The sequence below is a fragment of the Coregonus clupeaformis genome, chromosome 16, assembly GCF_020615455.1.
Source record: "Coregonus clupeaformis isolate EN_2021a chromosome 16, ASM2061545v1, whole genome shotgun sequence".
Lineage (NCBI taxonomy): Eukaryota > Metazoa > Chordata > Actinopteri > Salmoniformes > Salmonidae > Coregonus > Coregonus clupeaformis.
In genome coordinates, this window is record NC_059207.1 from 53,054,560 (window position 1) to 53,079,228 (window position 24,669).

A 24,669-nucleotide genomic window follows, 5' to 3' on the forward strand; every position below is an offset into this window, starting at 1 on the left:
TGCACACATGGGTTTAGTGGTAAACATGAAAGCAAGCATGTGAAATGAATTGTTATAAGAAAACCACAGCGACCTGCTGCTATATAACATGAAAGCTTCAGACTTGTGTGTGGAAGTTAATCTCTTAAAACAAAGCACATTGGTCACAGTAAGTTCAATAGAGTTTTTCAACTCACATCTCAGTTTCATTTCCTAAAATATATCAGATTAAACTAAAATCATACACAAGAACCAAACATTTCAAGGGAGATACATATACTAAATTCTTTACAGTAAACTGTAATTACATAAAAAAGTATTAATTATTAATAACATGAGAATTCATGTAATAATAGGCCTAGGGTAGATTTTAAACCCAGTTAGGTGGTTACATCATTTTAATCACCAATCAACCTTTGTGACCCGTATTACAGAGAAACCTCAGAAGGAAAAACTTGATAAAATACATAAATAGGTGACAGCGTATTCCAGCCATGACATCTTCCTACAGATAGTCATATTCCGTAACGTGCATTGCAGCCAAGATAGGAAGGTTCAAAGTTCCAACAGCATCGATGACCGTCAGATCGTCAAACAGAAATAAATGCGACACAGATACAGAAATATACAGTACAGAAATTCACCTCCTCCAATGCCTCAGCCTGCTTCGGATTTAGGTCGCCAACCCTGCCACTCATCACGTCCGTCAAAGCAAAACAAAATACAATAACAGTTTTTATTCTGTCAATGGAAGTTGAAGACCAGAAGAGGAAGCCACGCACTTTTCTGTCCTCGTCGCTGGACTGATCGCTCTGTGTGATGCTGCTCTACGAGGGCGCTGTTATCCTCTTCATCCCTGTCAGTCATTCGTAAAAACCAGTGACTGTATCAAAGACAGTACACTATGAAGATAGGCTAAAACTGCTTCTCCAGTAGAAATCCCCGAGCACATTTGTTGGCAATGTCATGGCGACCTTTCGCTCGGCAAGCGCAAGCGTAGAAACACTTATTCGGGTCTAACGGTCGTCTCGTGCCGAACTACGCATGTGCACGCCGTCAAATCAACGTTACTCAATATAAAGTTGTTTTTGACGAAAATGAAAACTTGTCAGTTTGTCACTTTTACGAGGTTGGAGTACTAACATGTCCAACTACGTAAGACATTGGCTCTAATCTAGGTTGTATCTTTAGATTTTTAGAAAATTAACAACTAAGGAATAATTTTTCACTTCTATCATTGACTTCTCAAACCCCAAACCCCGGCCTGGTCTGTTTGGTCTGTTTCTCAAGAGTTCCCGGAAGTCTTGCAATGTTGCGCCTCTGGGTTTAGAAACTCTGTGAACGTAAAAATGTAAACACGAGAGGACACGCCCATTTAAAGGGCCAGTATCCCAACCGGATCCTTTTTTTTTTTTTAACGGTATTTTAGGTAGGAAAGTCAGTTAAGAACAAATTCTTATTTACAATGACGGCCTACCCCGGCTAAACCCCGGATGACGCTGGACCAATTGTGCGCCACCCTATGGGACATCCTACTATGTCCAGCGTTCACACTTTGCAGTGGATTCATTCAAAATAATAATAAAACATACCATCGCAAGTTGTTTTATGCAACACAATAAAACTTGGGTTTGCATCAAAAAAATAAAATAAACATTAACAGCTACATACAATGCAGTGTCAGTCTACACCTTGCATTTGGGTCTCGAAACAAGCACAATACACAGCCTTCTTATTATTGTTATATATTCACTAAAACAATACTTTTCTCAATGTCCCAGTAGATGGCAGATTTGCAAGCAAACGTCAAACTCACACATCTCAGCTTCCTGTTCGACAGGAAGTAGTGTTCTTGCTTACATTTTCGGGGTCCAAGCCAAGTAGCACAATAACTTAGTGGTTCTGTAAAACAATGGTTGACAGTTGATAAGGATTATTTATTTTCAAGTAATTTTAATTTACGGGTTTTTTCGGCCATGTCTGCAAGCTGCTGCTGGTGCTATTTAACCGTGGTGTTTCTGGTCTCGGCTCCTTCGTTCTTGTCGTGTCTGCTAGTGAAGGGCGCTCAGGTCGCCTTGGTGGAGGTTCTGCTGAGAGAACGTCGGGACGTCAGCACCGTTCTACAAGGCGAGGTGCTCGAGGCGACCTGGGAAAGCAGCAGCGTCCCCGAAAAACACAATCAACAACAAGAGCATGATCTCGAAGGGGACCTCATATTAGTGAGTGATGTTACAGCTAGCTCTGCTAAGTAAAACCACTGCATTTGTATTTGTAACATGATATGGATCTAAACATTACTGTTATGAGAAAATAACACAGTGTATGTATACAGTAATTGATATTGTCAAGCAAAAGCTTCAAATGTGTTATGTTCACCATTGCATTTTGAATCATCAAGCATACAATGTCTGCATAGGATAAGTCTATATTACCCAGTAATAATCATATAATGACCCCAGTGTTTCCAATTGCCATTGGTCAGGTGCAGGATGAGGAGCCCCAGGTGAGCCGGGGCAAAGGTGGGGGTGTCCAAGCCAAAGACCAGGAGCCATGGATAGGTGTGGTGCCTGTCAAAGTGGAGGAGAGCAAAGCTTCCACTGCCGGGAACAGTCAGGAATCCTTTGCTGCTGCCGTTGTCAATAAAGTGAGTTCAGGGACAAAAAAAGACCATGATGTTGGGGATTTTCACGAAATGTAATCCATAGAATGATTCTTTGAAGGAAGGATTGTTGACATTTGTATCTAAAAGCATAATTGGCCTTAGCTAGGCCTCATTTAAGACTCCAAGAGTGTGCAAAGCTGTCATCAAGGCAAAGGGTGGCTATTGGAAGAATCTCAAATATAAAATATATTTTGATTTGTTTAACACTTTTTTGTTTACTACATGATTCCATATGTGTTATTTCATAGTTTTGATGTCTTCACTATTATTCTACAATGTAAAAAATTGTAAGAATAAAGAAAAACCCTTGAATGAGTAGGTGTGTCCAAACTTTTGACTGGTAGTGTATATTGTTGAACATAATATGCTCAGTGGTTCCCAACCAGGGGTACTAGGACCCCTGGGGGTACTTGGCCTATCCACATGGGGTACTTGAGAAGACTCATGAGACCATAGGCTTAAAAAATGCACATAAGGGGGTACTTCAGGGGTACTCAAATCAAAATCAAATCAAATTGTATTGGCCACATGCGCCGAAATACAACAGGTGTAGACATTTGTAAGTCGCTCTGGATAAGAGCGTCTGCTAAATGATGAAATTGTAAAAAATGTAAAATGCCTACTTACAGCCCTTAACCAACAATGCATTTATTTTTTAATAAAAAAGTAAAATAAAACATCAAAAAAGTGTTGAGAAAAGAAGAGCAGAAGTAAAATAAAATAACAGTAGGGAGGCTATATATACAGGGGGGTACCGGTGCAGAGTCAATGTGCGGGGGCACCGGCTAGTTGAGGTAGTTGAGGTAATATGTACATGTGGGTAGAGTTAAAGTGACTATGCATAAATAATTAACAGAGTAGCAGCAGCGTAAAAACATGGGGTGGGGGTGGGGGGGTGCAGTGCAAATAGTCCGGGTAGCCATGATTAGCTGTTCAGGAGTCTTATGGCTTGGGGGTAGAAGCTGTTGAGAACTCTTTTGGACCTAGACTTGGCACTCCGGTACCGCTTGCCGTGCGGTAGCAGAGGGAACAGTCTATGACTAGGGTGGCTGGAGTCTTTGACAATTTTGAGGGCCTTCCTCTGACACCGCCTGGTATAGAGGTCCTGGATGGCAGGAAGCTTGGCCCCAGTGATGTACTGGGCCGTACGCACTACCCTCTGTATTACCTTGCGGTCGGAGGCTGAGCAGTTGCCATACCAGGCGGTGATGCAACCAGTCAGGATGCTCTCGATGGTGCAGCTATATAATTCTTTGAGGATCTGAGGACCCATGCCAAATCTTTTCAGTCTCCTGAGGGGGAATAGGCTTTGTCGTGCCCTCTTCACGACTGTCTTGGTGTGTTTGGACCATGATAGTTTGTTGGTGATGTGGACACCAAGGAACTTGAAGCTCTCAACCTGTTCCACTACAGCCCCATCGATGAGAATGGGGGCGTGCTCAGTCCTCTTTTTTTCCCCTGTAGTCCACAATCATCTCCTTTGTCTTGGTCACGTTGAGGGAGAGGTTGTTATCCTGGAACCACACGGCCAGGTCTCTGACCTCCTCCCTATAGGCTGTACTCCGGGCAGAGCAAAAATTCAGTTGGTGATATAGTAACCGAAAAAGGTTGGGATCCACTGCTCTATGGGCATATCAAAGTTCAAGAGTGGGATCTCTGCTACTTTTAACGTTATGATCCAATTTGTAAGCATTACCAACAGTGAATGTGAAAATGGATTCAAAATTGTAAGCCCATAACTTTAAAACCAGCAGAGAGCACACTCTGGAACTTTGATATGCCCGTAGAGTATATTATGTTCAACATTATATTTCAAAAGAATTGCCACATTTTTCTACATTCATAAATGAATGTCAAGAAATTGTTATTGAAATAGAAATACTACTCATATTACAGAGCAAGTGGTAAAGCTTCATATGACACAAATTGTAGCTTTGTAGCGCCTACAGATTAAACATTATGGAGTCTTGAAGGAGGCCTGGGTAAGGCCGAAATGTCATAAATATGCCAACTTTGATCAATTATTTCTCAATTATGCATTTAAATACAAATGTCAAATATACAATGACTATACCAAACATTAGGAACACCTTCCTAATATTGAGTTGCGCAACCTCCCCTCCCCAATCCATGTCTCAATTCTTTAACCGGTCTCCTCCCCTTCATCTACACTGATTGAAGTGGATTTAACAAGTGACATCAATAAGGGATCATAGCTTTCACCTGGTCAGTCTGTCATGGAAAGAGCAGGTGTTCTTAATGTTTTGTATACTTAGTGTGTCAACAATCCTTTCTCCAAAGGATCATTCTATGGATTCAATTTAGTGATAATCCCCTAAATCTATTTTTGTCCTGGTTTTGTGAGGAATCACTCACATGGTCATGGGAAGAACAGTCAGTGCACTGTTTTGTTGAATAATTTGTATATTTGGTGAAAGAAGTGTTGAGACACACGACAAACTATACCCTGATCAGTGAGAGATCAACTTTCTGAATGTTGTATCTGTTCTTCAGCACCACAGAGTTTCACCTACGGTTGCAAAGGGAGGGTATATTACTGGACATTTACCAGGAAACTACCAGATGTTTTGTTTTAAATCAAGGATTTTATCAATGTAATCTATCACAAGATATCTAATGGCCCTTTTGGGTACTTCCGATTTTTACAGGTGTCTGTAATTATCTCTGGCCCTCTGTGGCCTTATCACATGTAAAAAATTGAATGACAATGCTGTAAAACGTTATCCTAAATATAAACCATCACCTTAGTGAATACTATTGGTGTTTAATGTGAGGGTTTCAGCATGAAACATCCTTTATTCTTTTACACACTTTTAACGCATGCAAATATATATCTGTGTGGATAAAGTAAGTCTGAAGTAAGTATAACCACTATCTCGCTTTGTTAGATGAAACGAGCGTTGGTCCTGGGGGCTTCTGCACTCATCATCCTAGCCCTCAATCAGAACACTGTCAGAGAGGTAAGAGTCATTTTCCTACACACTGGCTGTGTTAGTGCTGGGCTGGAGCAAAAGCCTGCACACCCTGTAGCTCTCCTGGACCCGTGTCGGTGCCCACTCCTATAGAGCATGACACCAATGTTGCTCTATAATTGTCAGCTGTTAGAGGAACCACTCCTCTACTACTGCTTTACAATACAACCCCCATAGAGATAGAACAATTATATATGGTCTATGACAACTACTATTCTCTCCTGGATTCTCCTTCTAGATGGATCTGTCCCAAGTCCTCTCTAAGCCAGTCATTGTCATCCAGACATCAGAAAATGTTACCAAGCTTATCGGAGCACTCCTCAGGTACCACAGTGATGGAAAACGAAACAATACTAGTCTACACAAGGATCCCTCTCAGTATAGCTTTGATCGTATGAATAGACTGTAGCATACTGACTAATATAGAGACACTGAGTGAGTTAACTCCGTGGTTTCTTTCATAGGGGCCTTCATGCTACTGCAAAAATCACATACAAGACTATTCTACAGGACAACTTGGTAAGATCATATTTTTGCCATAAACTTCATCACCTTAGAGAACAGCAAAAATAGTCAGTCGGACATTTCCAGTTTTCTATGCACTTTATTGTCCAGCTCATTTATTACTTTGGATGTGTGTAAAACCTCCTCTCTGGTGGTATTGTAGGGGGCCACCCTGACGTTGTGGTCCACGTGCGGTCTCTCCCGAGGTGGTCTGTATGGAGAGTGGCAGGGGGTCATCTGCACTGGAGAGACCAACTCACAGGTCCAGGTGTGAACACCATGGCATACTATCAAATGAATATAATGTATAATAGGGACAACAAAATACATGATCAATGACATTGTAACCAAAGTAGTCCATCGGAAGGTCATCTGAATTTTACACTACAACTCCTCACAGGCTAGAACTAGCAACTCACTGATCTGTGCAACTCATTGCTTTTTCATACATCTCTGTTGTGTGACAAGCGTAAACAAATGATTTAGAGGTAGGCTAACGTCAGTGCTCGGTCCTGTTATGGGTTGTCCTCCAGAAGTACCTGCATCAGCTGTGGAACACGGTCCTACTGGTGGCTCTTATCCTCTGTACAGGGGTCATAGTTCAGGCTCGATGGCAGTACCAGGACAACCAACTCAATGACGACCTGGAGGTAGAGCTTAAGCATTTTCCTCTTTTAATAATTCAGCAGGCACACTAATCTAGAGCAAATTTAAGTAAGCGCAGACACTGGACGACAGTATATCAGTGAGATGCTTCAAAGATAATAATGTAGAAACATTCACCATAATATTAATGACTTAACCATTCTGTCTCCTACAGTTCCCAAAACAGGACATCCTGAAGAGACTGTCGTCCCTGAAGACCAGGATGTACCGGTGGTGTGACCCAGCCCAGCTAGAGACCGACAACTGTGCCGTCTGTCTGGAACAGTTCACCAACAACCAGGTTGACTGACTGACTCCTGAGGGGTAAACTACAAAGCAGGATCAAGGAGTTAGCCAGCTAACTTGTCTAAATATTCTGAAATTGCATTATTTTATTTTTTTTTACAGATAAGCTTGAAATGGGCATGGTCGAATTGACTAAACAAAAAACACATATCCAAGTTTAGCTTTTTAACACTAGAACCGATGGGCCTCGAGGGACCCCCTTTCAAGCTGATGAGCAGTCATTCTGACTGCAACGTTCTAACAGTGTAATTCATACATTTCATATATTCTATCGCAAAAATAATCATTTAGTTGTGTTTATGAAGGTCTTAGGTAACATTAGAACACAATTATTTTTAAATTTAAAATAACACAATAGCATTTTCTTTATTTTGTTACTGTAGGCTATATGTAAAAACAAAAAAAACACACATTCAAATGTTCAATCAATTTTATTTGTGGAGTGCCTTAGTTACAACTATGAAACGGAAAGCATGTGTTGGAATGCGGTAACAGCTTATTTTTATTACGTCAAAATAAAATAAATACCCCAACCACCAAGACTCACGGTCAGCAAGACGTACGGTCAAATGATGAAAACATCAGTATCCTAAACATCATTATAAGCACCAAGTGTTCTTAATAAATAGTGAAAGTCGGCACAAAAGCAATAATTGCATTATAATGTGTCGATATGACAGCAGTCAAAAATAGTAAATTGTCAGCTCGTGCTTACATGGTTTGCGTCTTCACGCAGTGGCATCAGTCGGAGAATGTCCATGTCACATAAGCAACGCACTCACCAGCTTATGTTGTTTTTTGCTTGAGGTGTAGGGCCTGCTCTTTGTGATGACATTTTGTGCTGGTTGTCGTCCCATAGCATTGTCACCGGCTTGTTCTATCTATCCAAACGGTCCGTCCCTTCCTCTCTCACCATTTCATTTGGTGGTGGCGCGGGCACCTGCTCAGTGCGCTTTTTTGCGCTTAGGACTTGGAGGTGTAGGTTCAGGCTGAGGCTCAGAATCAGAAGAATAATCATCAGAGATGTCATGATTAATTTCTGAGTCGTTTTCATTTAGATTTTGTAGTAACGCAGCATGTGCATCCATTCGTCTTGGTCTTCTTGTCATTGTAAATTACGCATGCTCTCACTGTGTACTCCAAGTATGCCAGAGTAGACTGATAAGACTGCTTGGATTCGATGGACTGATATAGGGTATGTACCATTTGAAGATTATAATTAGAATAGATCAATACAATAGAATGGCCCGCCCTGTTCTTCATTCACAATTGGTGAGTACATAATTATGCATTGTTCGCTTCCCCTCACTCATCAACTCACCCATTCTCTCCCTTTCTCCCCCCATCATACTTTACTTCATTTATTTCATCTGTTGTTATGTGTGAAATTAATTTCAGTATAGTTTCATGACAGTTATCGGTGTGATTATCAACTGGGCACGGCACCTTCCAACTGTCGGGAGAAGGGGGGGAGCAGGCCCTACTGTCGGGAGGAGGGGCAACCTCCATGACATGGGTTATAACTGTTATAAAATGGTTATAACTCCAGTTCTGTTTGTGATATTAAGATTCTAACAGCGACAGTGTGCTGTTATAAAGACTTATTTAGGAAAAGTCAAAGATGGAGGGGGGCATAACTTTAAAAATGGCAGTAATATTTTTTTTAAAATTCATTAGCAGTCCAAATGACTGCTTTAGCAATTCTAGCGTTAATGACCAGAAAATCAACAGTTATTTTTGGCTTTTATTTAAAAAAAGTTAACTGGCCAACTAATTGATCCTGCTTTGTAGTATACCCCTCTGGAACTACATGGAAAGTAAGATGCATAAACATATACATTCTGTAAATTCGACTTTTAGACACAAGGGTTAGTAGTATGCTAACTCACCTGTGTGTTGCAGTGTCTTCGTGTGCTGCCCTGCCTCCATGAGTTCCACAGGGACTGTGTGGATCCGTGGTTGCTCCTGCAGCACACCTGTCCTCTGTGTAAACGCAGCATACTCAGTAAGTTATACACCTGTCCCCAGAGTAAACGCAGCATACTCAGTAAGGTTTACACCTGTCCCCACTGTAAACGCAGCATACTCTGTAAGTTATACACCTGCCCCCTGTGTAAACGCAGCATACTCTCTAAGATCTCTACTTGCCTGTACACTCAAGTGCAACTTTATTTGCCATATGCAATTAACACATTGGAAATCTAATGTAGCGCTGGTCATTGTATTTGGTACCCGGTTAAGTCAGCTATTCGCTTTAACTGTCATCTTTCCCTTCCATCCACAGGTAACCTCTGTAGAGACAGCTAATGGTAGCCTTGGCCCCCCTCCTCACTTCACTCTGACCAGGGCCCAGTTTAAAAAAACTTTTAATCTGGATCAGAATGATTTTGATTCTTTTTTGCTATCCAGGATTAGTTCGATCTGGCTGTTTTTGAGCCGGTTTTTCAGAAAAACAACCCCGGATAGGATCATTCTGATCCAGATACCACAATAGGGCGGCAGGTAGCTTAGTGGGTAAGAGCGTTGTGCCAGTAACCGAAAGGTCGCTGGTTCTAATCCCCGAGCCGACTAGGTGAAATATCTGTCGATGTGCCCTTGAGCAAGGCACTTAACCCTAATTGCTCCTGTAAGTCGCTCTGGATAAGAGCGTCTGCTAAATGACCAAAAACAAAACAATATCAAGATCACAGAATTTGGATTTTCAGTGCTTTGAACAGGCCTACACCTTGCCATCTACTGGACAAATTGTGGTACTACTTCTACACTGTCATAGGGAAACTGAGATGATTAAACTACATGAATAAAGGTACCTTGATCTAAATCCACCCTTCCAGTGGGATCAAGATAATCTAGATTTTTGGCATCAAAACTATCCTAATCACTACCTTTTTGAGTTTTGAAAAATGCAAAAAATGAAATGATTAAAGGTCTGATTGGATTTTCCAAATCCTTATCCCTATCCGGAGGATCATAATCACATTTTTCAGTTAAATGTTTTAAATAATTTTTTATCCTGTCTGATTGCCGAAATCCGATCAGATAACTTCTGAAAAACTGGGCCCAGAACATTGGGATCAAGTTTCGTCTTGTCGTTTTACGTGACTAGTTTTCAGTAGCAGTTCCAGACCTCACCTCTTCCTCCTGCACTGGATTGTGGGCCGGGGAGCTTCTCCCAGCAGTTGGCCTTCTTATTGGACGGTGATGACCTCTGACCCTTTGGGGACAGCCAATCCTGAAGCAGCTTCACTTATCTATGTGGTACTGTAAACCAAATGTTACTGTACCAGTACTATTGTTGAAACAAGCAGTACTTTCATCCTGGGATAACATACTGTACAATGTTGTTACTGTATTCTCTCCTACCCACCAACCCACCTCTCTCTGGCCGGTATGTCATGTGTATGTGTGATAGAGTACCAGTAAATACTGGTACCTCATGGTGGGACTGTCTATACATTTCTAGAAGGGCATTCTAATGTTCTGTGAATATGTGGTGGAATTCCATGAATGTTCTTTACAGGGAAATGAATGTTAAGTCTAAGGTGTTTTAATGTGAAAACCTAGCTAACGAAAGTCTTCTTTTAAGTAATATTTGCATGAATGTTCAATGCAATATGGTACAAAGCATGGTTAAGTGTGTTTCTAACTGGCATCAAAACACAATCATTTGTGGCCCATATTCCACCATTTCACAGGGTCAGTATAATCTAAAAAGTTAAAAAAAATTATAGATGTGGACTCATTTCAACCAGACTATTATTGTGTACTCTAAGGAGTATAATTTCAAAGTTTGTATTAATTCTGAATTAATAGGAATAAGGGCAGGGAGATAAAGAGAGAAAATTAAATTGTTAACCATACTTTTGTTAAACTCTATATAGAGAGACTGCTCTGTGAGGTAAATGCCTTTTTCACCAGATAACCAGAGTAGCAGAAGAGACAGACAAGTTACAAACACCCTTCAAAGACATCCACGCTTACGGTCTACTACTTGACAGTACTTATGTTATATTAATCCTTTATGTAGTCCTTATTAGTTATTTTATTATAAACCACAGTGACCTTGCAGAACTGAAACAGACTTGACCTTGGCTAAACAATGAGTATAGTATGGAAAGGTGAAAGGTCAAATGGAGCCACTTGGATCGCACTTCAACCATATCCCACAAGAGGATCTAGCAACACCTTATAGGGAAATGTGAATACTCTAAATGCTTCCTACCATCAGCTAATCACTAGAGAAATATAGCCGCACCTATGGTATCATTCAGCCATCGCTGCCACTTGAACACATTAAAGTCACCGCTCAGTTCGCACAGGAATACTCCATTGAGAAAAGCTCTCGAACCACAGTATTAAATGTATTTATTATTTTGTTTGTTTTTAAAGAGAACTTCAAAAAGCAAATTGTAATGTCCTTTTTTTTTTTTTTTTTTTTACAAAAATGCTCATAGATCTTTCTATATGATTCTCTTGTTATAAAGTAGTTGTGCATGGCGAGTCGTAGAAGCCTCTAGAAGCTGTTCGATGTCATGACATTTGTCCCCTCTTAGGCTACTCTTCCAAACACACACAGGACTGTGTTGTTATAACGGCTCACTTTTTGGGTTGAGGCTGAAACATGGTGGGTGGGGATTGGCTGGGTGAGGAGACATTAACTACCACACACACACACACTCTCTCACTTCGCTCAGATATTCCACACACACACGCTGCCACCTCTGGTCCTGGCCTGCCTGACGTTTTGATGTCTAGACCTGTATTTAACTGACAGGTTGTGGGTTCGTTGTTCTCCCAGATCCAGCAGACAGAGGTTTCAGTCTGACAGTCAGGCCGGTCGCCCTGCTTCTCTTGTCCCGTTGGCGTCTCCTCTCTCTCCTTTCAGTCGTATGTTTCTTGTTCATTTGCTAACGATTCCATCACTCCAAATCTTAATAAATTGATTTGTTACATGGCAAAAATAAATCTTGTTTGTCCTTCACTCACTCACTCCATTCAGTCAGCACTTTGCTTTAACTGAATCAATCTACAAATCATATTGGACAAACTGAAACTTTCAAATTCAAACATGTCTCTAAACATCCCACCAACAGGCCACTTGGCAACCAAAGTTCTGTTATCATTGAACTAATCATTTGTGGCCCTTTGTGATAGAAAATGGAAAACTAGAATGTTTTACCTAAAAGAGAACAGAAAAAGGTCAATAAAAATGGCCTGGTCGGTGAATCCCGGTAGAAAGATAATCTGACTGATGAAGAGGACTCTGGGAGGGGTCATCAATCAGGGCTCATGACCTTTGACCTCTGAGCCGAGAGTCTCTCTCTCTCTCTTTCCTTTTCTTCTCTTTTTATTTCTTTGCCACGTCGTCCCGTCTTGTACGCACCGTCCGGTAGGTCAGTTGGTGGGTCTCCATGGCAGCACTTATCATCATCAGGAGGGGATCATACCTTTGTTCCTCTTGCGGTCGGACATCGCCCTGCGGTTGTGGTTGGCTCCCCTGCTCTTATGGGCCTCCTTCTTGCGTCGGTCCAGAAGGGTCTCTGTAGACTGGCCCTGGCCTTTAGGTTTACCCACCACGTCTCGCTCTCTGGCAGGCTCCGGACGGTACCTAGGGGGAGGAGAGAGGGGTTCAAATGGGAAATGCACACATTTTTCATAAACAAACCTCAATTTAGGATGTCTTACAATGCAATTGTAAGACATGAAACAGAACTTAAGGGCAATATAAGACAGGGATTTAAGTTAGTGTGTGTGTGTCTCCGTACCCCTTCCTGTGTTGCATGGTAGCTCTCCTTGCCTCTGCCCTCTCTCTCAGCAGAGCTGGGTCCTGAACAAACTGGTCTCTCTTCACAGCACTGTCCTGAGAGAACACACCATGTAAAGGGTTAATGATACAACACATAATGACTGATCCATCTAAACAGCTTAACCTAGAAATAAGGACAACCCTACAGCATAGCCACTGGTTCAATTATGTCAAACCTAATATAACTAATCTGGATAACAAAACATGGTACATAGAGAGCCTTAGGTAGCTAGCCTGTAAAGCCACCTTGTGGGCAAGATGTTAAACAGCGCCAATAGATAACACTGACCATGCCCATATTGTTGATCATAATAAGAAGGGAAGCAACTGTAGAGTTAGAATAATAAAGAACAGGAATCAAGGGTGGCATTTCAGGAAAGTGGCAGGTATCGCTCTTAACTTGCATCATCACAGAGAAGTCCATAGCGGTTCGTGTGAACCAGCTTTGTTCTATACGAGTGGTCAACCTTTTCTGAGTCAAGATCACTTTTGCAGTTAAAAAGCAAGTCCAGATCTACCGCTCAGATTATTATTTTTAAACATGACTTACATTTTTTAACATTAATCTAATATAAACAGTTCTGTAGGAATGAGGTTTGTGCAGTAGGCCTAATACATTATCACAGCATATTGGCTATATGCCTGGCCTGCCAATATTGTTCTTCTCAGACCATATTATATTTCAAAACTCAAGCTTTGATAACAAAATAGATCAGTTGATGTAGCACTTGCGAGGCACAGCGAAGGATAAATTGAAATAATTAGCAAATAATTTGCTTTTTTATTTTACAGGACTGATGGTACCTGCATCTGATGGTCATGGTGCTTTCAAGACAACTGGGAACTCGGGGAGGGGGAAAACGAGGTCAAATCATGATGTCAGTGATCTTCAGGTTGGAAAGCGGAGCTCTAGAAAGATGCCAGTTTCCGACTTGGATGACCGCTCAAAACGATTTTTCCCAGTCAGATTTTTTGGGGAGTTCCCAGTTGTCTTGAACGCACTGAAGTCGGAAGTCTGAGATTTCAGAGTTCCCAGTTGTTTTAGTTCGGCATTAGTCTCAGCGGAGGGAGGTCCCTGCTCTCTCAATTTCCTCCGGTGAGACTGACTAGAGAGATGGGACAGTCTTCCACCTGATGGCGAAACTTGAGTCGCACCGCATCAGCCTCATGCACAAATTCATGCTGTTTCTATGACCAGAGAAAGTGAAATACTCCTCGATATTAACAGACACGACGAGCTGCTAATTCATAAAAACGCAGGGCGATCGATACACTTGGCTACTCATTCATTGCAGCAGGAGTGGAAGTAGGGAGAAGCGTGTTTTATGTTTTGTAATAGTGTTAAATAAACAGTGTTGTCAGTGGTGAATAAAACATTAAGACATGAACTCACTCATAGAAATAGCAGCTCTTTGCTGTATTCTTTGACAGTCTCTCTCTGGTCATTGGTTTAAAAGTTAAGAAATCTCAAGTAGGCTAGTATCAAATTTGCTGTGGCTGAGGTCGTGGAAGGGATTTGAGCTATCCGATTGGCCAGCGCAACAAGCGTACTCGATTTAGCCACAGATCTCCCAGTCCGCCGGGTAGGCGGAGTTAGTATTTTCAGACCAGTGAAATGGTTCAAAATAGGAACACTTTGCCTACCCGGTGTGCAGGGCTTCTGAATCAAGTGCACCTACCGCCAACAGGGCTTCTGAATCAAGTGCACCTACCGCCAACAGGGCTTCTGAATCAAGTGCACCTACCGCCAACAGGGCTTCTGAATCAAGTGCACCTACCGCCAACAGGGACTTCTGAATCAAGTGCACCTACCGCCAACAGGACTTCTGAATCAAGTGCACCTACCGCCAACAGGGCTTCTGAATCAAGTGCACCTACCGCCAACAGGACTTCTGAATCAAGTGCACCTACCGCCAACAGGACTTCTGAATCAAGTGCACCTACCGCCAACAGCGCAACACCAATAAGAAAACAAAGGCGCACAAGGCTTTATCGTTGGGTTTTCTACAGAAATGTTTGGTGATCGACTAGAAAGGCCTTGGAAATCGACCAGTCGGTGACCACTGTTCTATACAGGAAAATCAATTTCTATACACCCTACCTTCTCGTCCTCTTCCTCCCCCTCCTCTACATTCTCCTCCTGCATCTGTGGTCTGCCTCCCTGCCGAAGGACCTGAGGGATGGTGAACGGCCTGTGGGAGGGAGAGAGAGAGAGAGGTTGTGTCACACTCAATCAATAAATAAAGCCCTTTTTACATAAATGTGGTTCAACAACAGTAGTCACAAAGTAGCACCTTGGCAAGGACAAATCTCTTAGAGGGAAGAAAACTTGAGACTGAGCAACCAAACTCAGATGGGAGGCTCTAGTCTAAATTATTAGCTAAAATCTTAAAATCAGTAAACAGGTGTGTGTTACCTGCGATTGAGCAGGTTGGCGTCTCCGTCCAGATCATTGGCTCCTACTTGGTTGACGTCGTATGTGTCATCATACTCATCATCATAATCGTCCAGATTGTAGACGGCTCCTGATTCGCTGGGAGTCACGATGACCTCATCCACCACAGTCTCATAGGTCAGGTAGCGTTCCTTCTGCTCTGCTATGTGCTGCTTGTCATTTAGCAGGTCCCGCACACTCTCTCCTTTCCTGAAGGGAAACAACACAGACAGATATACAGAGATTACAGATCACACACAAATATACAGAGCTCAGGCTTTATTGTACAGTTCACTATTAACCTGGTATTCATCTAAAAATGACTTGGGAAAATTGTCATTTTGGGTGTGGTGTGGCGTAACCAGACAGAACAGGAAACGGTCTGTGACCGAGTCATCAGGAGGCCATCTTGGCCACAATTAACTTTGTCCCCAGGGGGAAAATAGTTGATAGCGTCTGACCTCCGGCCCTTCCAGACGCGGGTCATGTCCACCTGGTCTCTGTTGAAGACATCAAACTCATCATCGTCAAACACGTTGGACCTGGTGCTGAGGACAGGAGGCAGCTCCTCCTTTACCGGCCTGGAGAGAGGCGAACATCAACGTTAATACCTTTTTCAGACTACCCGACCCAAACCGTGCTGGCTCTGATATTTTCCTTTCACATTGTTATTTCCAGCACGGTTCCCACAACTATGATGGATGAATAACAAGGCCAGCGCAGCACGACTCAGCTTGTGCATCTGTGTTTGTCCACACACAGACACAAACCAACACACACACCCACCCCTCTCCCTCTCTACCTGGGCATGGCTCTGTCCAGTTTGTCCAGGTCAGGGTGTAGTCTGTCCTCTAGGATGTAGTTAATGACCAGTTCAGAGCTGTAATTGTACTGGTGGAGACAGGCCAGTAGAAATCCCTCTCCCAGGTCTGGTAGCAGGTCTCTGATGTGGGTTAACAGAGACTCCAGCTCCCCCGCACTGATCGTACATGCAGCACCCTGGACAACATAACACATATCAGACACGGAAACACACACTATTACAATTACAACAGCATCTACACAGGACTGAGGCTACTGTGTATTGTCTCATATAGGATAGGTAAGCTCTCAAAATGATTTGGTTATATTTGTGTATTATTTTGCCAGCTAAAATTACAAATCTGGAGGTCATACTTGCAAACATAAGCAACCATTTAAATGTAAACAGTTTCTCCTGTTCAAAATGCGTATCAGCCAATTAAAATCGTTGATTTACTTGCACGTGACAGAACGCTAAATTGTAACTGGTCCCATCAGATAACATGGCACACGTTAGCCCTAAGATTGCCCCACCAGGCAGTGATTATATCCTGGAACAAGTTCTGCATCAGTCAATTAAAATCGCCGATGTAGTTGGACGTGTTCCAAAAACGTGTTCACGGAAGCGTCCTTAACATACCCCCAACAGCACGTTCTGATCATCAAAGCAACTATCACGTGTATTTGACTGACTGGTCAAATTACTCTCTGTGTAAAGTGCCTAGTCCACATAATTGTCGCAGATTGTGGCAAGGGTTTGAATCTCACGAGTCCCCACATTTGAAATGTAGATCTACATGTATTGTGTTGAAAAGGGACGTAGCCAACAGCTTGAAAATGAAGATTAGGAATTAATTTAATAAGGAGCCATCTCTTTCTTCAGCCTTGCACACAAACACAACGCTATTGCCTAATAATCATATTGCATAAGCTATATTACATGGAGGTGTACACCTAAATGTAGGCCTAAAACGTTTTATGTGCATTTCCTATCATCTGCTTTGTCACATATACGTTACTTGAATTGAGGAGGATGAGCATTAAAGTGTACAGTAGGATTATTAGGTACACCATGAAAATGTATCACTCCTACAGACAGTGAGTCATGTGGCCGTGGCTTGCTATATAAAGCAGGCAGACAGGCATCGAGGCTTTCAGTTACTGTTAGATTTAACGTTAGAATGGGCAAAACCAGTGACCTAAGCGACTTTGAACGTGGTATAATCGTTGCAAGGCACGCCAGATCCAGTATCTCAGAAATGACTGCCCTCCTGGGCTTTTCACGCATGACAGTGTCTATGGTTTCCTGAGAATGGTGCCACAAACAGCTTGTTGATGAGAGAGGTCGAAGGAGAATGGCAAGAATTGTGCAAGCTAACAGGCGGGCCATAAACAGGAAAATAATGGCCCAGTACAACAAGTGGTACAGTTGAAGTCGGAAGTTTACATACACCTTAGCCAAATACATTTCAACTCAGTTTTTCACAATTCCTGACATTTAATCCTAGTAAAAATTCCCTGTCTTAGGTAAGTTAGGATCACCACTATATTTTAAGAATGTGAAATGTCAGAATAATAGTAGAGAGAATGATTTATTTCAGCTTTTATTTCTTTCATCACATTCCCAGTGGGTCAGAAGTTTACATACACTCAATTAGTATTTGGTAGCATTGCCTTTAAATTGTTTAACTTGGGTAAAACGTTTCGGGTAGCCTTCCAGAAGCTTCCCACAATAAGTTGGGAGAATTTTGACCCATTCCTCCTGACAAAGCTGGTGTAACTGAGTCAGGTTTGTAGGCCTCCTTGCTCACACACGCTTTTTCAGTTCTTCCAACAAATTTTCTAAAGGATTGAGGTCAGGGCTTTGTGATGGACACTCCAATACTTTGACTTTGTTGTCCTTAAGCCATTTTGCCACAACTTTGGAAGTATGCTTGGGGTCATTGTCCATTTGGAAGACCCATTTGCGACCAAGCTTTAACTTCCTGACTGATGTCTTGAGATGTTGCTTCAATATATCCACATAATTCCTCATGATGCCATCTATTTTGTGAAGTGCACCAGTCCCTCCTGCAGTAAAGCACCCCCACAGCATAATGCTGCCACCCCCGTGCTTCACGGTTGGGATGGTGTTCTTCGGCTTGCAAGCTTCCCCCTTTTTCCTCCAAACATAATGATGGTCATTATGGCAAAACAGTTCTATTTTTGTTTCATCAGACCAGAGGACATTTCTCCAAAAAGTACGATCTTTGTCCCCATGTGCAGTTGCAAACCGTAGTCTGGCTTTTTTATGGCGGTTTTGGAGCAGTGACTTCTTCCTTGCTGAGCAGCCTTTCAGGTTATGTTGATATAGGACTCGTTTTACTGTGGATATAGATACTTTTGTACCGGTTTCCTCCAGCATCTTCACAAGGTCCTTTGCTGTTGTTCTGGGATTGATTTGCACTTTTCACACCAAAGTACATTCATCTCTAGGAGACAGAACGCATCTCCTTCCTGAGCGGTATGACGGCTGCGTGGTCCCATGGTATTTATACTATTGTTTGTACAGATGAACGTGGTACCTTCAGGCGTTTGGAAATTGCTCCCAAGGATGAACCAGACTTGTGGAGGTCTACAAATATTTTTCTGAGGTCTTGTCAACGACCGGCAGTGAACTCAACAAAAAAGCTTGATGCGATGGGGTCTCGTGCACTATCGATTTCGAGTCAACCGCTTTAGCAGTGTGTGCCACCTAGAAGCGATGGTGATAATGGTAGCCTACATGACTGCTATTTGACAAATTCACCTGGCTCTTCTTTTTTTTACGCTGTACGATAAACGTACATGTTTTAAGGACTTCATTTATATTTTTTCCATAAAAGCACATTAATGTGTGTGAAACAGAAACGTAGGATTTTCTCATATGCGAAATTGTAAAAATGTTGTCTAAAAGTAGTAGCTAGAAGCCTAGACAAGGATGCATCAATGCAATATTGGCACACAACATTTTGTTACAGACCAATGGCCGATACGCATTTTGAGACAAAGAAAAGGTTTAAATTGAAATGGTTACTTATGTTCGCAAGTATGGCCCCATTATTTTGGAGGTTTAACTAACAAACTACATCACAGCTCACCCCACCCCATTTGCCCAAACTGGTATCTCCTAGTCAGAACTCACGTTGTCTCCTTTATGGGGCGTATCCAGCATGGCCCCAGCTCCTCTGGGGGTCTCCCCTCCTTCCCCTGGCTCTCTGATTCCCATCTCCCCCCCCCAGGCCCCTGCCCCAGCTCCACCCCAGGCCCCAGCTCCACCCTCTGCTCCCTGGCCGGTCAGCCCGGCGGAGGAGTGTGTCTGCTGGGGTCTGGACTGGGTTCTCCTCCGGCCCACGCTATCCCAGGCATCCTCCACTCCCTGGAGCAGATACGATGTCCTGGTCTCGTCTCTGACAGGGAGGGAGGGTTAAGGAAAGACAATGGGCAGTGCTGGAGGAAAGGGTGGTGGAGGTGTTATTATTTACATTTTAGTCATTTAGCAGACGCTCTTATCCAGAGCGACTTACAGGAGCAATTAGGGTTAAGTGCCTTGCTCAAGGGCACATCGACAGATTTTTCACCTAGTCGGCTCAGGGATTAGAACCAGCGACCTTTCGGTTACTGGCACAACGCTCTTAACCACTAAGCTACCTGCCGCCCCACTGCTCTAGGATGGATGGATTACGTTTCTTCCAATGAGGGGGATGTGTATGTTTCTATGACTCAAAGTGAGTGAGTGAATGAGTGAAGAGTGAATGGCTGACTGGCGGACTCATTGAGGAACATGTGTCTGAGTGGGCAAGACCAGTGAGACCATGTGGAGGAAGGATACAGGAGAGGGAAGGCCTGCTGTAGTAGACTGATATCATCAGCTATGGGGAACTGCTCATCGTAGTCTGATAGGAACCTGAGAGAGAGAGACAGCAACAAGGATGGCATCAACAAACTTTCTTTATCTCCTCAATGGACAAGCTCCAATCAGTTACACAACATTCCTAACAACAGCAGTCATCGTAAGAAAACTCTCCAGTATTAATTAGGTCAGGGATGCAATGGTCAAGAATATTGATTGATTGAAGACGTTTATGGCCCTTCAAAAGGTAATTCTTTCCATATCAGGAAACAAACAATTATGTACTGTACCTCTTCTCTGGTAGGAAAGTAGTGAAATGCTGTAGGAGTTCCTCCACAAATGTCTGAATGTTCTCTGAGCTAAAAACAAATTAACAACAAAATGTTCAAAGGCTGCGGGAAGGCTATGAGCAAACATGATCACCATACTAAAAGTAAAGATGAGTTTTAGGGATCCCCATTCCAGCATGAGGGTTTGGTAGGTGGATAAAGAAAGGATGAGAAAAGAGAAGAGCGAGAGATAGAAAGGCGTTTTGTTCTGACCCCTCTAGTATGGGCTGTAGACAGGTGTGTTGCAGCAGCAGGTGCGCCATCTCCACCATCCTCCTCCGGGCGTGACACACCCTCCTCCACAGGTCCTCCTGGAGACTGGCAGGGGGGCACGGGGGGGAGGGGGGGGTTCAGTCACTCACACACGGATGCACAATTGAACACGCACAAAACAAACAGTTCATACACAGTACCCACACACACACACACAAGCACACATGGTATATACAAGCACACAATTAATTGGTATATACAGCCTGAGACATTTGTGTGCAACATTGTGTAAATGTTCTTTATATGTCAGAATGTTTAATAAAATGACATTTAAAGTCGCTCTACCGGCTTGTCCTTCTGCTGCTAGAAAACAGACAGAATATCCACAGGATAGTGTTATCCAGACGACTTTCAGTACGCTGGTCTGTATATTGGTTTGTCCTTTCGGTTTTTATTTTCAATACTGCTGCAATTCGCACGTGACAAACACTTGCACAATAACGGCAAACACTTCAGGCTGATTGCGAAGAAAAGTGCTTCGGTCGACTACATTCGGCTATTGTTTGCATATTGTGCGCAAAAAGTTGGGTAAACAACACTTTCCTGTGGATACTCCATCTCCTACCGCCAAAAGAACCAACAGCATGTACAACCGGTAAAGTAACCTCAAACATAATTGTATTTAACATTCTAGCTTGTAGAGACTATTGTGTCTTCTTTACAGCGACTTCTTTCAGACTGATGGCCCCGTGTAGCTCAGTTGGTAGAGCATGGCGCTTGCAACGCCAGGGTTGTGGGTTCGTTTCCCACGGGGGGCCAGTATTTAAAAAAAATTATGCACTCACTAACTGTGAGTGTCTGCTAAATGACTAAAATGTCAAATGATGTCCATGGAGTAACCATGGTAACAATTTGACGTTCAGGAAAAAAACACACACACACACAGTACACACACGTCTACAAACAGAAACACACCTATTGTCATCAAAGTTTCTTTTCCTCACAGCCTTCTCTATGTCAGGCACAGCCACCTCGTAGAATGAGGCTAGTCTGAGAAGAACGAGAAGGTACATTTTGAGCAAAAGTGATCAACTCTGACAAATGCAATATTGAAAGAAACAAATGGTCCACCACTGTGGAAGCAGTGTAGTTGAATAGTGGGGGTGGGAAACAAGTGAAATACTGCTTGTTCTTGGCTGTATATGTTTATCAAATACATTCATTTAACCTGTTGAGATATCTGTGTGAGTGGAAGGTGTGTATGCGAGCACTCTACCTGTTGAGGAAGCTGTGACACTGAAAGGTGGAGCAGGCAGCAGGGAAGATGTCCAGGAAGGCCTGGATTGTGGTACAGGTATCACACAGATACAGCACCAAATCCACTAGGTCCTGGAAGAGGAGGCACAACCAGTCAGAACTGGTCAGAACCAGTCAAAAATGATAGTTACAACCAGTCTAAACTAGTCACTCCCGTACTAGGAGAACGCCAACTCATTGAGGAGATGGAAGAGGTTTCACAACCAGTCACAACAATCAGTTAAAACAAACCGGTGACTCATTGAAGAGATTTTAAACTTCAGCTGGTTTTAAACTTCAGCTGACATGTTTTAAAAAAAACAATCTCTGACAAGCAGTGGACTTTACATTATAACTGTGGTCTATCTTTTCGGTCATGGTGTAAAAGGCAGGTGCAGTGTGTTTATCATTACAGTACCTGTTGACTCATGGTCATGGCGGTGGGTCGGCCGTGTGAGCTGAGCTTCAGAGGCTCGATTGCTGTGGTTCCTTCACACTGGAGACCACACTTAGCAAGGATAGTGTCCAAAACCTGGGAAGAGACAAAGAGCAAGTCTGAAATGGCACCCTATGTTCTCCAATGTGCACTACTTAAAAGTTGCAGGCTGCGACATCTTAAAATGCTGTGACACTAAATTGGAAGTGAGGTAAAATGTCAGTGTCACCTAGATTATGTTCAAAGAAAACCTTTTGAAATGGAGTGTATTAAATGGTTGTGCTTCTTACCTGTAGGACCGAGGGCACCGCCTCATCCAGGTCTCCATAGTAACTCGGCTGCTGGATGAAGATGTTTTCTGGAAGATAAACAAGACATTGATGTCATTTATTGAAAAAATGTCATCTGTTCTAGATCCATTTGAGCAGGTAAAGTGCTACACCAGACAAAGGGCCCGTTGCTGAGCTCACCTATCATCTTATGGAGCAGCTGAGAGTTTCCTTTCCCAAACAGAACACACAGGTCCAGGATCTTGGGAATGTCGAACAGGAAGTTGTCGTAAATGATCTCTCCAAACACAGTCGGAGTTATAAAGCTCTCCTGAGAGTGAAGAAGAAACAGGAAATAAAAGTTATGTTCAGTAAGACAATTCTCCTCTCAATAGAAGAGTCAGACAGAGAATAATTCATGTTCCAAAAATTCTTAGCCTCTAACAGTTAAAGCTGTTTAGTTAAAAACTTGTCTCTGACCCCGTCTAAACACGGTTATCCGCTTTTAAATGACAGGTATCTGGACATGCAAAAGACAGTTTCTCCATTCAACAACACTACATCATTGCCTTGTCAGAAACAGACAGACCCCCAGGCTACCTAGACAGCAGTGGTACCTTGGACTCCTTGTGCGTGGCCATCCTGAGGAAGGTCATAAAGACGGCTCGGTGGACGCAGCGCTGCATGTCAGCAACGGCCGGGGAGGAGGGCAGTGAGGAGGGGTCTAATCCCCGAGGGGCGTGGCGTAGGTAGGAATCCAGACACTTCTGCAATGACTCATCAAACATCACCTGGGGGAGAGAGAGAGAGAGAGGGAGAGAGAGAGAGAGAGAGAGAGGCGTGTTAATGATGGACCCAATGGGTTTAGGTTAATCTTGGTCAAGGTCAAAACCTCCCGTCTCTACGTTATGGTGTATGACAGCCACAGTGACTGACCTGGCACCAGAACTTGTCATGTGGCAGGGCCAGCAGCCAGTCCAGGTCCTCAGTGATGAACTTGCCATGCTCCAGGTACTCCTCCACCTGAGCAGGGGAGCTGTCCTCGGGAGGGGGCATATAAGGCACGAAACACCGCTCCTCCTTCCTGTCTGGATGCTGCCATGGCAACACAACAAGGACAGTGGGCAATGGTTCAGTGACACGTCCTCAGACTGAGGCAATCAGACAACACACTGATATTATATAGCTTAACTTCTACAGTTGAGAGAAACATATACTAGAGTGGGGTTATGATGAGAAAACAACTAGGACAGTGACATAGGTCACATAACCAAAGGGAATATGCACACTTCGATGATAGCTTACAGTAGCAAACTCTTACTAATGCAGATACTGTAACACAAGGCAGTTCGTTTGTGATGTGAAACCACAGCAATGGACAATAATGTACCCGAGGAAGCAGTGTCAGATGGTTTATAATGTTGGCTGTCTTACCAGGGCTGGCAGGGTGCGCTCCTTTCCCAGGGGCCCAGTAGCCTCTGTCACCTGTTGCTCATCAAGCGGTATCATAGCACACGCCATCGTTTCTTTTCACTCTTTCAAATTCAAGTTGATTCTTCTAATAGAGAAATGGATTTCGTACTGTATGAAATGGATAGGACACACATCCAAATAGTTAGCTAGCCTACCTGCTAGTTATGTTTGACGAATCCCAGTTTAGCTAACAGCTGGGTTAGTTCAAAATCGATGAAGCGAATTAAGATAGCTAGCTACAACCGTTAAGTATGAGTCAGTAATGTTACCTAACTAGACAGCGCCGGTGTGTAGTTTGCCGCTGACAGAATGTGCATTAATAATCTAGCTAGTGGCTACACCAAATCAAAGTGGCACTGGCAAAGAAAGACATAACTAGCTAACTTAGCTAATGAAAGACAGTTAGCTAGCTGGCATGAGCTTTTGATCTTGCCAATCAGACAGCTGAGCCACAAGCGTTGGCTAGCTTGGTTGCTAGGAAGCTTAGCCACAACGCGTTAGTTAACCTAATCACATAATGTTAGCTATTTTATCATCATATGTAATTGTCAATAAGCACAACGATAAACTCACCTCTTATTTTATATAATGTTTGGCTCTTTCAAGCCATAACGAGCCACTCTTCTGTTTTGCAAGTGAGGCGAGCCGGAAG

General features: G+C 42.9%; 3 protein-coding genes across 6 annotated transcripts in view; 1 reads left to right on the forward strand and 2 right to left on the reverse strand.

Moving 5' to 3' along the window:
* LOC121585165 (SEC14-like protein 2) overlaps positions 1-973 on the reverse strand; it is a 49,977-nt gene extending 49,004 nt beyond the window's left edge. For both annotated transcript variants that reach the window (XM_041901553.2, XM_041901552.2), the window contains exon 1: positions 624-973. Coding sequence is in view for 1 of the 2 variants with exons in the window: in XM_041901552.2 (XP_041757486.1) it covers positions 624-677 (54 nt within the window). In the remaining variant the exon portion in view is untranslated. The remainder of the gene's footprint in view (positions 1-623) is intronic.
* An 849-nt stretch (positions 974-1,822) lies between these two features.
* On the forward strand, positions 1,823-9,654 carry rnf215 (ring finger protein 215). Of its 2 annotated transcripts, XM_041901555.2 has the most exons (10): positions 1,823-2,198; positions 2,462-2,623; positions 5,551-5,622; positions 5,873-5,958; positions 6,099-6,153; positions 6,302-6,406; positions 6,672-6,788; positions 6,959-7,084; positions 8,992-9,094; positions 9,374-9,654. In XM_041901555.2, the coding sequence occupies exons 1-10, from the start codon at positions 1,956-1,958 to the stop codon at positions 9,394-9,396; spliced, it is 1,092 nt and encodes a 363-aa protein (XP_041757489.1). In that variant the 5' UTR covers positions 1,823-1,955; the 3' UTR covers positions 9,397-9,654. The 2 variants fall into 2 exon arrangements, with proteins under 2 accessions (XP_041757489.1, XP_041757488.1); XM_041901554.2 differs by having other exon boundaries at positions 8,992-9,654.
* A 1,154-nt stretch (positions 9,655-10,808) lies between these two features.
* On the reverse strand, positions 10,809-24,669 carry ascc2 (activating signal cointegrator 1 complex subunit 2). 2 transcript variants are annotated; one of them, XM_041901556.2, is made up of 19 exons: positions 24,591-24,669; positions 23,979-24,102; positions 23,481-23,639; positions 23,162-23,335; positions 22,746-22,875; positions 22,566-22,633; positions 22,258-22,371; positions 21,820-21,932; positions 21,519-21,593; positions 20,544-20,648; positions 20,292-20,360; positions 19,981-20,055; positions 19,294-19,558; positions 16,132-16,328; positions 15,791-15,910; positions 15,312-15,539; positions 14,997-15,087; positions 12,855-12,949; positions 10,809-12,697 (listed from the first exon to the last, which is right to left on the reverse strand). In XM_041901556.2, the coding sequence occupies exons 2-19, from the start codon at positions 24,063-24,065 to the stop codon at positions 12,520-12,522; spliced, it is 2,343 nt and encodes a 780-aa protein (XP_041757490.2). In that variant the 5' UTR covers positions 24,066-24,102; positions 24,591-24,669; the 3' UTR covers positions 10,809-12,519. The 2 variants fall into 2 exon arrangements, with proteins under 2 accessions (XP_041757490.2, XP_045081722.1); XM_045225787.1 differs by having other exon boundaries at positions 23,979-24,125; positions 24,591-24,647.

Coding starts and splice junctions, on each gene's coding strand:
- rnf215 (XM_041901554.2), top strand. CDS start 1,956: ATGTCTGCAAGCTGCTGCTGGTGCTATTTAACCGTGGTGTTTCTGGTC. Junction 5,623..5,872: donor ATCAGAACACTGTCAGAGAG/GTAAGAGTCATT, acceptor TTCTCCTTCTAG/ATGGATCTGTCCCAAGTCCT. Junction 7,085..8,991: donor AACAGTTCACCAACAACCAG/GTTGACTGACTG, acceptor TGTGTGTTGCAG/TGTCTTCGTGTGCTGCCCTG.
- ascc2 (XM_041901556.2), bottom strand. CDS start 24,065: ATGGCGTGTGCTATGATACCGCTTGATGAGCAACAGGTGACAGAGGCT. Junction 20,056..20,291: donor ACTTTCCTACCAGAGAAGAG/GTACAGTACATA, acceptor TCTCTCTCTCAG/GTTCCTATCAGACTACGATG. Junction 15,088..15,311: donor GCCAACCTGCTCAATCGCAG/GTAACACACACC, acceptor TCCCTCCCACAG/GCCGTTCACCATCCCTCAGG.